The 13,730-nt window shown below is 46.3% G+C and overlaps 1 protein-coding gene across 1 annotated transcript in view; it reads left to right on the top strand.

Annotated features, from left to right (window-relative positions):
• Nucleotides 1–957: 957 nt before the first annotated feature.
• TLR3 (toll like receptor 3) overlaps nucleotides 958–13,730 on the top strand; it is a 78,796-nt gene continuing 66,023 nt past the window's right edge. The window contains exons 1-3 of the mRNA XM_063920795.1: nucleotides 958–1,160; nucleotides 6,546–7,422; nucleotides 7,517–7,711. Coding sequence (XP_063776865.1) covers nucleotides 6,859–7,422; nucleotides 7,517–7,711 — 759 coding nt within the window. The 5' untranslated portion in view covers nucleotides 958–1,160; nucleotides 6,546–6,858. The remainder of the gene's footprint in view (nucleotides 1,161–6,545; nucleotides 7,423–7,516; nucleotides 7,712–13,730) is intronic.

Genomic DNA, 13,730 nt, shown 5'->3' on the forward strand with positions numbered 1-13,730 from the left:
CTGGCCCCACTATTCAATGCCAATATTAGTGGTATTGAAAAGTCAGAGGTGCGGCTATGATGACTCGATTTAGCGCGAATCGTGTCACCGGCCTCCCCAGACCACTTACTTTCAACGACAGCCACGGGGAGGTGCAGGAGGTTGGGGGGGGGGGGGGGGGGGGGAGATAGGTTAAGCCAGCTCTGGGAGACTTGCCTACCTTTCTGGGGGGGCCGGGAGCGCCACCTGATTTTTCGGGAGCCTAGAGGAATTTAAACAAGCTTGGGATAAGCATTTGAATATCATTACAAACAACTAAGGATCAAAAATGTTGAGATTACCTAATGGATCAAAGAATGGGCAGACTAGACGGGCCATATGGTTCATATCTGGCAAATTCTATGTTCCTACATGTGTTAGACACCCCTTCCCCCATGCAATGTGTGGTCTGAGCTGTAGCCCATGGGCAGCAGCTGCCACTAAAGTGAATGGAGCTTTCTGACAGGTGTTTACTTTGCTTTGCTGCAGTTTAGACCCTGCCTACAGCATTCCGACCAAGCGATACCACTCAGTAATATTATACAGTATGGGAGGCTTCATTATACAAATACAGTAGTAGCACATGTTGCTGATCTGTAGCTTTGAGAACACGCTGTTAAAAAAGGAAGCACCGAGTTTTAGCCATATGTTAATCAATGTTGTTTTTCAGCACCGTTTTGTTCGATTTCTGGGAAGGACACAATGCTCTGCTTCTGGACTTTTAATGTATGATCGCTGGCACCTGTGTTGAACAGGTCAATGGCTCAGAAAGGTGTTTCACCACAGGTGATGGCAATCATACAGTAAGAAGGAAGTCCAGGAGCAGAGCATTCTGTCCCTCCTGGAGCGGGTCATGTTGGGAGGTATGCATTAAGGATGTCTGCATGTATCACAGCATTAGGCTGTAACCACAGACATATAATTCAAAGCAGTTTCAGTTCATGTACAGCTACAAACAAAACACACTGCAGCATGTAACTAACCCCTCCCTATAAGAAAGCTCCAAGCCCAGCCTTATGTTCTCTGCCAGCTCCTGGGTCTCCACCTACAGTTCACATGCACAGTTTCTGTCACCGAGGTTTCTTTTATATTGCTGTTCCTGCAAACTTTGTACAGAATCATTCCTCCCATGATCAGGATCAGTAAGTTTCTACATTCATTTAAAGCTATCAATGTGTCGGTTACTGTTCTGTGGATATTTGTAAACCTGCTTTTTACCAGATACATAAGTTGTGATATATAGACAGGGCCTGGTTCTGTGTGTTTGGAATAACCAGTGCTGGTTACATGCACATAAGCTTTCTAACAAAGAATCGGCTGGTCTCTGTACACAGTGCAATAACATGGCTTAGTATTGGGGTAACAATTTGGCTTCATAAGGAAAATAATGGGAAAGTCTGGCTATATCTGCCCATTTGCTTTATCCCCAACATCTGCAAAGCAAAACATTTTATAATGAATATACCATAAGTGCTTTTAGATAAAATGTTAGGATAGATGTCACTTTATATAAAAGCAAAAAATGCACAAAAAGTTTTGGAGAAAAAAAAGACAAAGAATAGACTGAATTGTACATACATATTTCAATTCAAAAAAATCTAAAATTGACAATAAAACTATAGTCAGCGGTACAAGTGGGCGGGTACGCGTGGCTATGTCGTACCGTTCAGAATTTAGCCGTGGATATGCCGTACCCACCACTGCTGGGCTGCCGCTCACTGCGCTCACCAGTTACCGCTGCCGATGTGCGCCAACGCCACCGAGCCTCCGCTTCTGCGCCTCCCCTTCCCAGCCTGCTGGGAGCGTGATCATGACGAAATCGCGCTCCTGTGGCTGGGGAGGCGGGCGCATCTCTGACTCAGTCAGTCTGTCCTCAAGCAGCACAGCGGCAACTTCAGACCCTCCAACATGACCCGCCCCACTAGGTACAAAATGCTCTGTTTCTGGACTTCCCTCTTAATTTATGATTCCCATCACCTGTGTTGAACTAGTTAAATGATAAGAAAGCTGTTTCTTCACAGGTGATGGCAATAATAAATTAAGAGGGAAGTCCAGTAACAGAGCATTTTGTATCTAGTGGGGCGGGTCATGTTGGAGGGTATGCAACTTGCAGGGCCCGGGGTCACTGCTGCATTAGGGGCACCGCACGTCATCTCTCAGAGGGGAGCCTGACTGCCTGAGGTACAGACAGTGTAATGTCTGTACTAGTAGTAGTATTAACGGGTGGTCTTAAGGTTGCCGAATGTCGGGATCCCGGCGCACAGTATACCGGCGCCGGAATCCTAACACCCGACATACCGACATATATTCTCCCTCGTGGGGGTCCGCGACCCCCCTGGAGGGAGAATAAATAGCATGAGGCCCATTTGCGCTCACCACGCTGTCGGTATGCCGGCGGTCGGGCTCCCGGCGCCGGTATGCTGGTCGCCTGGAGCCCGGCCGCCGGCATACCATACTACACCCGTATTAACAGTCACCGTGTCAGCGTCCTGGGGCAGTGCATGTAATTATGATTTCAAGTCCAGCAGCCGCTTCAGCACCAGATATCTATTCTATTCGAGTTCAACCTGATTGTGGTCTCCTATGCAGTTTTATTTTAGGACTAGTTATATTTATGTTAGGACTAGTTATATTAACTATAATGTGTGACTACGCACCATAACCCTGAATATCTTTATTCAATAGGAATTTATCTAACCCATTCTTAAAGGTGTTGACTGAGTACGCCATTACTACTCTCTCTAACAGGGAATTCCAAACACGTATTGTCCTTACTGTGAAAAAACATTTTCACCTCAATGTGCGGAAACTCCTCTCCTCTAACCTAAGCAAGTGACCACGTGTCCTCTGTGCTGATCTTATTGAAAACGGGTCCCTCCCAAGCTCTGTGTATTGACCCCTTATATATTTGTAGATGTTGATCATGTCCCCTCTTAGGGGGTCATTCCGAGTTGTTCGCTAGCTGCTTTCGGTCGCTGCGCAGTGATCAGGCAAAAAAAGGCACTTCTGCGCATGCGGCGCAATGTGCATGCGTGTCGTGCTATTACAACGAACGATGTAGTTTCACACAAGGTCTAGCAAAGCATTTCAGTCGCACTGCTGGCCGCAGAGTGATTGACAGGAAGAGGGCGTTTCTGGGTGTCAACTGACCGTTTTCAGGGAGTGTTCGAAAAAACGCAGGCGTGCCAGGAAAAACGCAGGCGTAGCTGGGCGAACGCAGGGCGTGTTCGTGACGTCAAAACAGGAACTGAATAGTCTGAAGCCATCACATGCGCTGAGTAGGTCTGAAGCTACTCTGAAACTGTACAAAATTATTTTGTAGCCGCTCTGCGATCCTTTCGTTCGCACATCTGCTAAGCTAAAATACACTCCCAGTGGGAGGCGGCATAGCGTCTGCACGGCTGCTAAAAACTGCTAGTGAGCGAACAACTTGGAATGACCACCAAAGTCTCCTCTTTTCCAATGTAAACATGCCTAGCCTTCCAAGCCTTTCCTCATATTCCAGCGTCTCCATGCCCTTAATTAGTTTGGTAGCCCGCCTCTGAACCTTTTCTAGCTCCAGAATATCCTTTTTGTAATATGGTGCCCAAAATTTCACACAGTATTCAAGATGTGGCCTCGCTAGTGATTTATATAATGGGAGTATAATACTCTCGTCCCTTGCATCAATTCCCCGATTAATGCATACTAATATCTTATTAGTCTTCTTTGCTGCACTCCTACTTTGGGTACTACTGCTTAATTTGTTATCTATGTAACCCCTACGTCTTTTTCCAGTACAGAATCCCCTAATATTACCCCATTTAGTATGTAGGTGTTATTTTTGGTCTTACCACCACAGTGCAATACCTTACACTTGCCTGTGTTGAACCTCATTCTCCATTTTGCTGCCCATGCTTCCAGTTTAATTAAGTCGTTCTGAAGAGACCCAGCATCCCCCTCCGTATTTATAACCTTACACAATTTGGTATCGTCTGTGAAAATTTACACCATGCTCTCTAGACCTACTGTTAGGTCGTTGATGAAAATGTTGAACAAAAGTGGTCCAAGTACAGACCCTTGTGGCACACCACTTAGCACTTTAGTCCAATTTGAATATGATCTATTGACCACAACACGCTGTTCCCTATTATTTAACCAATTACTGACCCAAGTGCATATTGTGCTTCCTAGCCCTATTTCTAGAAGCTTATAGATAAGTCGCATGTGTGGTACTGTGTCGAAAGCTTTGGCAAAGTCTAAAAACAATTACATCCACCTCCTTACCCTGATCAAGGTTCGCACTTACAGTACTGTTTCATAAAAGCCAAGTAAGTTGGTTTGACATGATCTATCCTTCACAAATCCATGTTGGATCCTTTTAATGACCTTATTGGCTTCAAGGAACTTTTGAATACTGTCCCTTAAAATACCTTCCAATACTTTCCCCACTATAGATGTAAGAGTAAGTATGGCGGTACGGGGCGGCCCATACCAGCTGGCCGTCCACCATACCTGCATCCCGCTGGCTGCTGTGTGAGGGGAGGAGAGCGCAGCGCCTCTCCTGCCCCTCAATTTTCTGTGAAGTCCGGTCTCCGGCGGCGGCAGGGTGAGTCTCAATAAGACACTGGTATGCTAGTCAATCGGAGCTCGCGGACCGGCAGCCGCGGCTCCTGATTGACTGCCGGTCTGCGAGCTTTGATTGGCTAACGAACCAGCGCCTCATTTGAGATACCCGCCACCGGAGACCGGACTTCACGAGCATTGATAGGCAATAGAGGCGATGCGCTCTGTGAGGGCATTTGTGTATCTGGCACTGTGGGGCAATGTATATCTGGCACTGTGGGGGCATTTGTGTATCTGGCACTGTGGGTGCATGTGTGTATCTGGCACTGTGGGGCAATGTGTATCTGACACTGTGGGGTAATGTATATCTGGCACTGTGGGGCAATGTGTATCTGACACTGTGGCATTTGTGTATTTGGCACTGTGGGGGCATTTGTGTATTTGGCACTGTGGGGGCATTTGTGTATCTGGCACTGTGGGGGCATTTGTGTATCTGGCACTGTGGTGGCATTTGTGTATCTGGCACTCTGTGGCAATGTATATCTGGCACTGTGGGGCAACGTGTATCTGGCACTATTGGGGTCATATGTGTATCTGGCCTCCTCATATGTGTATCACGCCCCCTTTTTCATTGGCCACGCCCCATGTGGCATTTGGCCACACCGGATGGTGCGCGCACACAGTGTCTGTAAAATGTTTTTTTCCACATATGTTTTCTTGGTATTTTATTATTCCCTTTGGCCGGGGCGTACACAAGTCAGTACTGTGCATGTGCCTGATTTTGCTGAGGATGACGCATGCGCACTAAGCGAGGACGCCAACGCTAAACTACATTCGTCAGCGCTGCTGGAATGTTCGTCGTGGTGTGAGAAATCACAATACCACTGTGAGTGAAAACGGAAAATACCACTAGGTTTCAGGCTGATTGATAAATAAGGGCATACATTTGAATCAATTAGAAACTGGTGAAACATTAACCTGCACTACCATAGGCGATTTGATAAATACACGGTGGGGGCAGTTAACACACAAAAATATACATGTAATGTTGTATGCAATATATGTGGCTGCCTTACCCCGGGACGCAGCATTCGTCTTCACTTATTCCTCTGCTAAAAATAAATAAATGTAAACACCCGTTTTTCGGCCCCACGGCACTATCGCGGGTATTGGATATACATGAGGGTAAATTTACTAAGATGGGAGTTCTATTTAAGATGAGATGTTGCCCCTAGCAACCAATCAGATTCCAGGTATTATCTTCTAGAATGTGCTAGATAAATGAGAAGTACAATCTGATTGGTTGCTATGGGCAACATCCCATCTTAAATAGAACTCCCACCTTAGTAAATTTACCACATGGTGTCAGATTTCTGTGCTATTTTTCCTCTTTTTTTACTATTACCTAACTTGCAGCATTGTACACTTTCTCACATGATATGGGCCCTCATTCCGAGTTGATCGCTCGCAAGCTGCTTTTAGCAGCAGTGCAAAAGCTAAGCCGCCGCCCTCTGGGAGTGTATCTTAGCTTAGCAGAAGTGCGAACGAAAGGTTAGCAGTTCTGCTACTAAAAAATTTCATGCCGTTTCAGAGTGGCTCGATACTTACTCCTACCTTGCGATGACTGCCCCGTTTCCCCAGCCACTCCTGCGTTTTTATCAGGCACGCCTGCGTTTTTCAGCACACTCCCTGAAACCGCTGAGTTGCCGCCCGGAAACACCCACTTCCTGTCAATCCTACTACGAACACTCGAGCGACTGAAAAGCATTGCTCGAGCTTGTGTAAAACTGCATAGTTTTGTGTGAAAGTACTTCGTGCGTGCGCACTGCGTACCATACGCATGCGCAGAACAGCCGATTTTTAGCCTGATCGCTACGTTGCGAAAAACGGCAGCGAGCGATCAACTCGGAATGAGGGCCATGGTTTCTAGTTTTCTTACTGTCATTTGTCATTAACGTACTCTAACTTTGTATTTACTGCAGTCAGCTCACCAGACTTCGCCCCGAGGATCAGAGCCAACCATAGAAGACCACAACACAGACAAATTCCACCCAGCTCTCCAGCACAGTAACAAGCTAAAGTGAAAATCACTCTGCTGCAGCAGCGCATTGGAGATTGTGACTCATCCATCTTTCCTGCAGGCATACAGTAGTTAAATGGAAAACTGAAATGTTCTTTATCTTAGTTGGTAATGCAGCTAAAAATGTAAATAATTAAATTGGTTGCTGCAATAGAAGGGTCCATATATTGAGCCCTACAGCACAAAAATATTATGTCGTATTGGAGATCCAGCAAATGATCACAAACTGCCTCAGTATCATCCAAAGTATCTCCAAAAATTTCTTATTTTTGAGCTTAAATTGTTTTACTGACATTTTTTTAAAACATTTTAAAAACATTTATTACAGAATTAAAATGAAAACTGCATATCTTTCCCCAGCATACTTGCTGTGTTCTGTATATGTAATAAGTGCGCTCTGTGTCATGGCTGAGAAAGGCTGTACTGTCACTCTAGAAAAAGCTGACTGCAGTCACAGGGAATTGACTGTAATCCCACCCGATCTCCCAGCCAGTATTAAAGTACTAGATCTCTCCCATAATAGACTGAAGAGGCTGCCTGCAGCTAATATCTCTAGATATGACAAACTAGAACACCTAGATGTCGGTTATAACACGCTACACATTCTAGAAACAGAATTGTGTCCGAAATTACCAATGCTGAAAATATTAAACCTGCAACACAATGAGTTTGTGAAGATTCCGGAGAAAGGCTTCTTCTCCTGCCAAGGCCTTGTCGAGCTGTATATGAATTCAAATGGAATCAGGGAAATTACTGAGAACCCATTTGAAAACCTACAGGTGATTTACAGTATAGTGCAGTTGTCAAATTTTCCACCAAACTTTCTTGTCTGGTTATCAGTCAGTCTGATTTCTGTGATTTCTGTCTTTGCAGAGTTTGCAAATTCTGGATGTATCTCACAATAAAATGACATCTACTGCTCTTGGAGACAAGGAACAGTTACCGAATCTGACTGAACTTCTGTTTTCCCACAACATGATCACAGAATTAAAGAAGGAGGCTCTAACGTTTCTTAGCAGCAACAACACTATGCAGAAGCTTGATCTTTCGTCCAACCCTGTGAAACTGGTGAGAACTGCTTCTATAAGTTATAAGGCTTGATCCAGAGTTGGACTGGACGCTATGGTGAAATTGCAAGTAAGCAGACAACGTTTTCAGTCCACTCATGCGTCCGAGTTGCACTGCCATTGAGACGATATTGTTACTGCACAAAGACGCAGATCAAACGTGCATGCAATGTCGGTGTGCGTTCCTTGGTGGTAACTGGGGTAGTGGCTAGCCAGATGTCGGCGTGTTGCAGTCAATGACTGCATCTAAAGATGCAATTTTTACTGACAGAGGTGGATATGGTGAGAGGAAGATTCCAGCTCCAAAGAGCTGCTGCAATCTCCAGTGGTGCAACCGTTGGTGCGCCTTAATAAGCTCAGCAACAGATTGACGTCACAGCTGGTGGGCGTATCAATAGGAAAACCATTGGTTGCAGCATTACCATAAGGATGCAGTCACTGGTGTGTAAAAAGATGCAAGTCGCCGTTGCAACTATGTCCACCTCTAAATCAAGCCCCGGCCTAGTGGCATTGGTGCAGTCGCATCAAAGTTGTATATTGTCACACCCCTATTTATAAATAACTATCAGAAATGTACTTGAACATTGCCTGTATGAGAGACCTACTTGCCATCGTAATCTCATTCTGTTGATCATTGCAGAGGTGCCAGCAGGCAAACAATTTCAGCAGTACTACAGTATATGTAGCAATAACTGCATACGTGTAGGTGCTTTCCTGTTCAGATAAGTAAGCGTGGATGCCTGAGCCTCAGGAGACATTGGGGAAACATCTGTGTCCTCCCCAGGCTCAGGTATCGCAAAGCTGCTGTTCCGCTCATCAAAATGAGGCATTAACAAAGAGGGAGCACTAAAAGAAATCATTTATTCTGTAAATCTTTTTTGTTTTAGCACGGCTCTATTTAAATGTCCCAGACCCATCAAAAAGTTTGTCTCAACATTAACATTTACTTATTTTATTAACATTTATTCATATAGCGCATACATTTTTATAGAGAATGTTTCAGCCATTTACATACTATACATCAGGGATGAGGAACCTTCGGGCCTCCAGCTGTTGTTGAACTACACATCCCAGCATGCCCTGCAACAGTTTTAGCATGGCCAAATAGCAAAACTGTAGCAAGGCATGCTGGTACATCAATATAAATCAGCAGTAAACATCGAACTAATCAAATTACTATGGTGAATATCACTATCTGCATCTTAGATGTGGTTGTGATGCAATACATTTGCATTGCGATATTTGAAAAAATTGCATGATGTTTTAAAATTTGCATGCTGGGACAGAGCTTGTGAGAAAGCTCTGTCCCTGCAAATCCCCTCCCTGTATTCCTTGGGAAACTTTGCACAAAAAAAACCCTGAGATCATGTTTGCGCATCTGCCCCGTCTCCCCGAATCTCCTCCTGTGCTGCTGCACGGCTCCCTGCCTCATCTCTTATCCCTCTTCCATCTATAATAGAATAAACTTACCTGCACACTGCTCCCAGGGATTGGTGATCAGTGAGCTCCTTCTTTGTGACTCGGTTAGCTGATCGGTGCTATCAGCTGAGCTGCAGTGGAAGCCCCAGCCGGAATCTCAACTAACCAAGTCATAGAACAGGAGATCACTGATCACTGATCCCTAAATGGAGGTACGTTTTATTTTATTTTCTATTATAACTATTTCTTTTTTTCTGTGATCAGCCTCTGGTCTGTTAGACTCACAGGCTGATCACAGAAGCCGACTCCGGGCTCTGCTCTGCCTGTCTGCATGCAGGAAGGCAGAACAGCAGTAATGGAAATGGAGCAAAGCCTGCATAACACCATCTGTAGATGGCGTTGTTATCGCAAAGGATCCCTCCAGTATTCTTTGACATTAAATTTGAGCAAACCACATTTCCCATTACAAGTAGGAGAAATGTGATTTGCAAACTAAAAGAATGCGACTTTAAGGGCTTGGAGGACTACAAGGGAAGGCAGTCTATGTCCCCTCCCCCCCATTCCCGTATCACAGCAGCAGCCTGAGCATCTCCCCCTATATCTCTGCAGCAGCTTGTGTTTGTGTTACCCCTCCCTCTACCACTACTTACTGTACTTGGATCAGTATGTCACACACACAGCACAGATACATAAAAAAACTTTATTGTGCCGACTGATCCCTGTCCCTCTATGCATGTACCCTGCTGATAAGCCCTAGTGCAGGCACCGGAGTCTAGTCACAATTACCGGACTGGACATCAGCTAAACATGAATTAGGGGAGTTCCGGATGGGGGCCCTCTAAGAGAGGAGGGCCCGGGAGTACTCTCCCCCTATGCTCCTTCCTTAATCAAGCCCTGTCCTACCCTCTGAAGACCACCATGGCATGCTTCCGACTCATCTTGGGTTTCCCGCATTTTTACTCTGTTTGTCACGGCGCCCACTCAAATCTGGTGCCCTTCCCCCAGTTGTAGCCAGGCATATGATAATAATAAGGGGATTGTGAATAAACAAGGGTAAGCTAAAAGTAACCTGGTATCCCCACAAAGTGAGTGAACTAGCAGAGAACAGAATGAGGTATTGAGCTCTAGTAACCCCAATATCAGCAATATTACATACAGCAGCTAGTTTATAGAAGCAAAGTGCTAAGGGGGAGTAAGTTATAGTCCTAGTCCGTGTCGGACTGGGGCATGTAGGGCCCACCGGGGGGATGTAGTGGTAGGGGCCCATGTTTAGGGGTGTGGTCAGTCCACAGAGGGGGGGTGGCCTGACACATCATTGGTTTGACTAAGCATTAGAGAGTGCAACATCTGGGCCCCTTCATAAATATATACAGTAAGTTAAGCTGCTGCATGCATGATAATGTACCAGATTGATAACAGATTAATAACAGCAATGCACTGTAGAAAATAAACCATAGTCCAGTATAAGGTAACATATGTATAATGTATAATTCAAGTGCACAGTCTGGAACCTGATCCTTAGAGCAGGAGGTGGGGCCCCAGGCAGTGGGGCCCACCAGTGGTTTCCCCTGTACCCCTGTGGGCCAGTCCAAGCCTGGTCCTAGTCAGGGACAAACCAGGATTCCTAGAGGGGGTTTTACATTTTCTGCATGTGTTCAGAATGTGACTATAGACATCAGAGCCGGCTCCAGGCCTACCAGCACCCTGAGCGAGAAAATGTAAAAGCGCCCCCCCCCCCCCCCCCCCCCCCGCTCCAGGAAAAGTGGGTGTGGCCTCGTAACTTCATTTTATCAGACTATAAATATATTTTCACCCCCCCTCTACGCACACAATTAGCAGCCTTACACATAAAAGCCACAGTAGTGTTCCTTACACACAATGGGGTATATGCAATTGCGGTCGAATTCCCGAAATTGTCGAATTTCGGGTCATTTTCGACCAAAAAAAAAAATCGCCTATGCAATTCAGTGCTTTCCGACCAAAAAACGGACTTTCAAAATTCGACTTTTTGAAATTCGAATTTTTGCAAATTCGACTTTTCTGCAATGATACAAGTGCTGCAATTCGACCAAAGCATATTCAATTCAAGTTTGGAAATTCGACAGCAGTGCTTTTAGACAGCAAATTCGTCATTTTCAATCCGCCACACTTTGGAGGGTGAAAACAAATAAAAAAATTTTAAACATGTTTTTTTTTGTTTTTTTTGGGGGGGGAATAGCAGATCTATTTATATTAGAAGGGATTAGGTACTTTTTTTTTTTTTTTGGAGGCACAAATATTATTTATATATTTTTTAAAATATTATTATTTATTTTATTTTTTTTAATGCTGGAACGGTGAAATCATAAAAAAAAATGGCGTGGGGTCCCCCCTCCAAAGCATAACCAGCCTCGGGCTCTTCGAGCTGGTCCTGGTTCTAAAAATGCGGGGAAAAAATTGACAGGGGATCCCCCGTATTTTTAAAACCAGCACCGGGCTCTGCGCCTGGTGCTGGTGCCAAAAATACGGGGGACAAAAAGAGTAGGGGTCCCCCGTATTTTTAACACCAGCATCGGGCTCCACTAGCTGGACAGATAATGCCACAGCCGGGGGTCACTTTTATGCCGTGCCCTGCGGCCGTGGCATTAAATATCCAACTAGTCACCCCTGGCCGGGGTACCCTGGGGGAGTGGGGACCCCTTCAATCAAGGGGTCCCCCCCCCCCCAGCCACCCAAGGGCCAGGGGTGAAGCCCGAGGCTGTCCCCCCCCATCCAATGGGCTGCGGATGGGGGGGCTGATAGCCTTTTGTGATAATAAAAAGATATTGTTTTTTCCAGTAGTACTACAAGTCCCAGCAAGCCTCCCCCGCAAGCTGGTACTTGGAGAACCACAAGTACCAGCATGCGGGAGAAAAACGGGCCCGCTGGTACCTGTAGTACTACTGGGGAAAAAATACCCAAATAAAAACAGGACACACACACCGTCGACAGTAAAACTTTATTTCATACGTCGACACACACATACTTACCTATGTTCACACGCCGACATCGGTCCTCTTCTCCATGTAGAATCCACGGATACCTGAAAAGAAAAGATCAATATACTCACCTCAGCCATGGTCCAGAGATAAATCCACGTACTTGGCAAAAAAACAAACCGAACACCCGCTCCATGCCGGACTGAAAGGGGTCCCATGCTGACACATGGGACACCTTTCCACGAATGAGACCTGTCAGTGACAGCTGTCACAGAAAGGTCTCTAAGCCAATCAGGAAGCGCAACTTCGTTGCGCTCACCTGATTGGCTGTGCGCTGTCTGTACTGTGACAGCACATCGCAAAGCCGCTCCATTACTTTCAATGGTGGGAACTTAGCGGCTAGCGGTAAGGTCACCCGCCGGTCAGCGGCTGACCGGCGGGTGACCCCACCGCTACCCGCAAAGTTCCCACCATTGAAAGTAATGGAGCGGCTTTGCGATGTGCTGTCACAGTACAGACAGCGCACAGCCAATCAGGTGAGCGCCACGGAAGTAGCGCTTCCTGATTGGCTGAAGGGACTTCAGTGACAGGAGTCACGTGATGTCCCGGCATTCGGGAGAAAGGGGTCTGATGTGAAAGCGTTGGACCCCTTTCTAGTCCGGTATGGAGCGGGTATTTGCGTTTTCTTTTTTTTTTTACAAGTACGTGGATTTATCTCTCTGGACGTGGATTTATCTCTGGACGCTGGAAGGTGAGTATCATTTTTTCACAGGTACCCTCGGATCGTCGGAGACCGTGGCAGTCGGCGTGTCAACATAGGTAAGTATGAGTGTGTCGGTAGTGTGTAATAAAGTTTTACTGTCACGGTGTGTGTGTCCTGTTTTATTTGGGGTATTTTTTCCCCAGTAGTACTACAGGTACCAGCGGGCCCGTTTTTCTCCCGCATGCTGGTACTTGTGGTTCTCCAAGTACCAGCTTGCGGGGGAGGCTTGCTGGGACTTGTAGTACTACTGGAAAAAACAATATCTTTTTATTATCACAAAAGGCTATCAGCCCCCCCATCCGCAGCCCATTGGATGGGGGGGGACAGCCTCGGGCTTCACCCCTGGCCCTTGGGTGGCTGGGGGGGGGGACCCCTTGATTGAAGGGGTCCCCACTCCCCCAGGGTACCCCGGCCAGGGGTGACTAGTTGGATATTTAATGCCACGGCCGCAGGGCACGGCATAAAAGTGACCCCCGGCTGTGGCATTATCTGTCCAGCTAGTGGAGCCCGATGCTGGTGTTAAAAATACGGGGGACCCCTACTCTTTTTGTCCCCCGTATTTTTGGCACCAGCACCAGGCGCAGAGCCCGGTGCTGGTTTTAAAAATACGGGGGATCCCTGGCCAATTTTTCCCCGGATTTTTAGAACCAGGACCAGCTCGATGAGCCCGAGGCTGGTTATGCTTTGGAGGGGGACCCCACGCCATTTTTTTTTCCGGGTTTTTCCCGTTTTTTACCGTTTTTTAAAATCGCGGCAAAATCCGCCAAATCGGCCGATTTTCGCCCGCGACTCTGGCGAATCCGTTTTTCATTGAATATGGTGAATTCCGGAAGCCACCTTCCGGAATTCACCTGGCGAATTTAGTCGAATTAAAAAACGGC

Source organism: Pseudophryne corroboree, chromosome 1 (genome assembly GCF_028390025.1).
Source record: "Pseudophryne corroboree isolate aPseCor3 chromosome 1, aPseCor3.hap2, whole genome shotgun sequence".
Lineage (NCBI taxonomy): Eukaryota > Metazoa > Chordata > Amphibia > Anura > Myobatrachidae > Pseudophryne > Pseudophryne corroboree.